This window comes from Penaeus monodon, chromosome 33 (genome assembly GCF_015228065.2).
Source record: "Penaeus monodon isolate SGIC_2016 chromosome 33, NSTDA_Pmon_1, whole genome shotgun sequence".
Taxonomy (NCBI): Eukaryota; Metazoa; Arthropoda; class Malacostraca; order Decapoda; family Penaeidae; genus Penaeus; species Penaeus monodon.
In genome coordinates, this window is record NC_051418.1 from 23560103 (window position 1) to 23560403 (window position 301).

General features: G+C 34.2%; 1 protein-coding gene across 1 annotated transcript in view; it reads right to left on the minus strand.

The window, feature by feature from the left end:
* LOC119594306 (activating signal cointegrator 1 complex subunit 3-like) overlaps window positions 1-301 on the minus strand; it is a 28924-nt gene that overhangs the window by 26329 nt on the left and 2294 nt on the right. Inside the window, exon 6 of the mRNA XM_037943365.1 lies at window positions 72-215. Coding sequence (XP_037799293.1) covers window positions 72-215 — 144 coding nt within the window. The remainder of the gene's footprint in view (window positions 1-71; window positions 216-301) is intronic.

A 301-nucleotide genomic window follows, 5' to 3' on the forward strand; every position in this document is an offset into this window, starting at 1 on the left:
ACTGTAAATTCAACTGTAGAAATAAAGACTTCAAAGTGACATTATCTATAGAAAAAAAACAAACTATCTACCTCATTCTGCAGTTCATCATCACCCTTGCTGCTAATCAGGAGTGCAATGGTTCCACTGCTTAGCTCTGAGACTATGCTGGTGTCAGTGTAATATTTCAGCATCTCTGCTTCTACCCACGACTTGTCGTATGTATCCTTAACCACCTGAAACAGAGTTCACATTATAAAAATAAATAAAAATAATAGAGATACTATAACTTTAAATAATATAAAGACACACACACACCAAA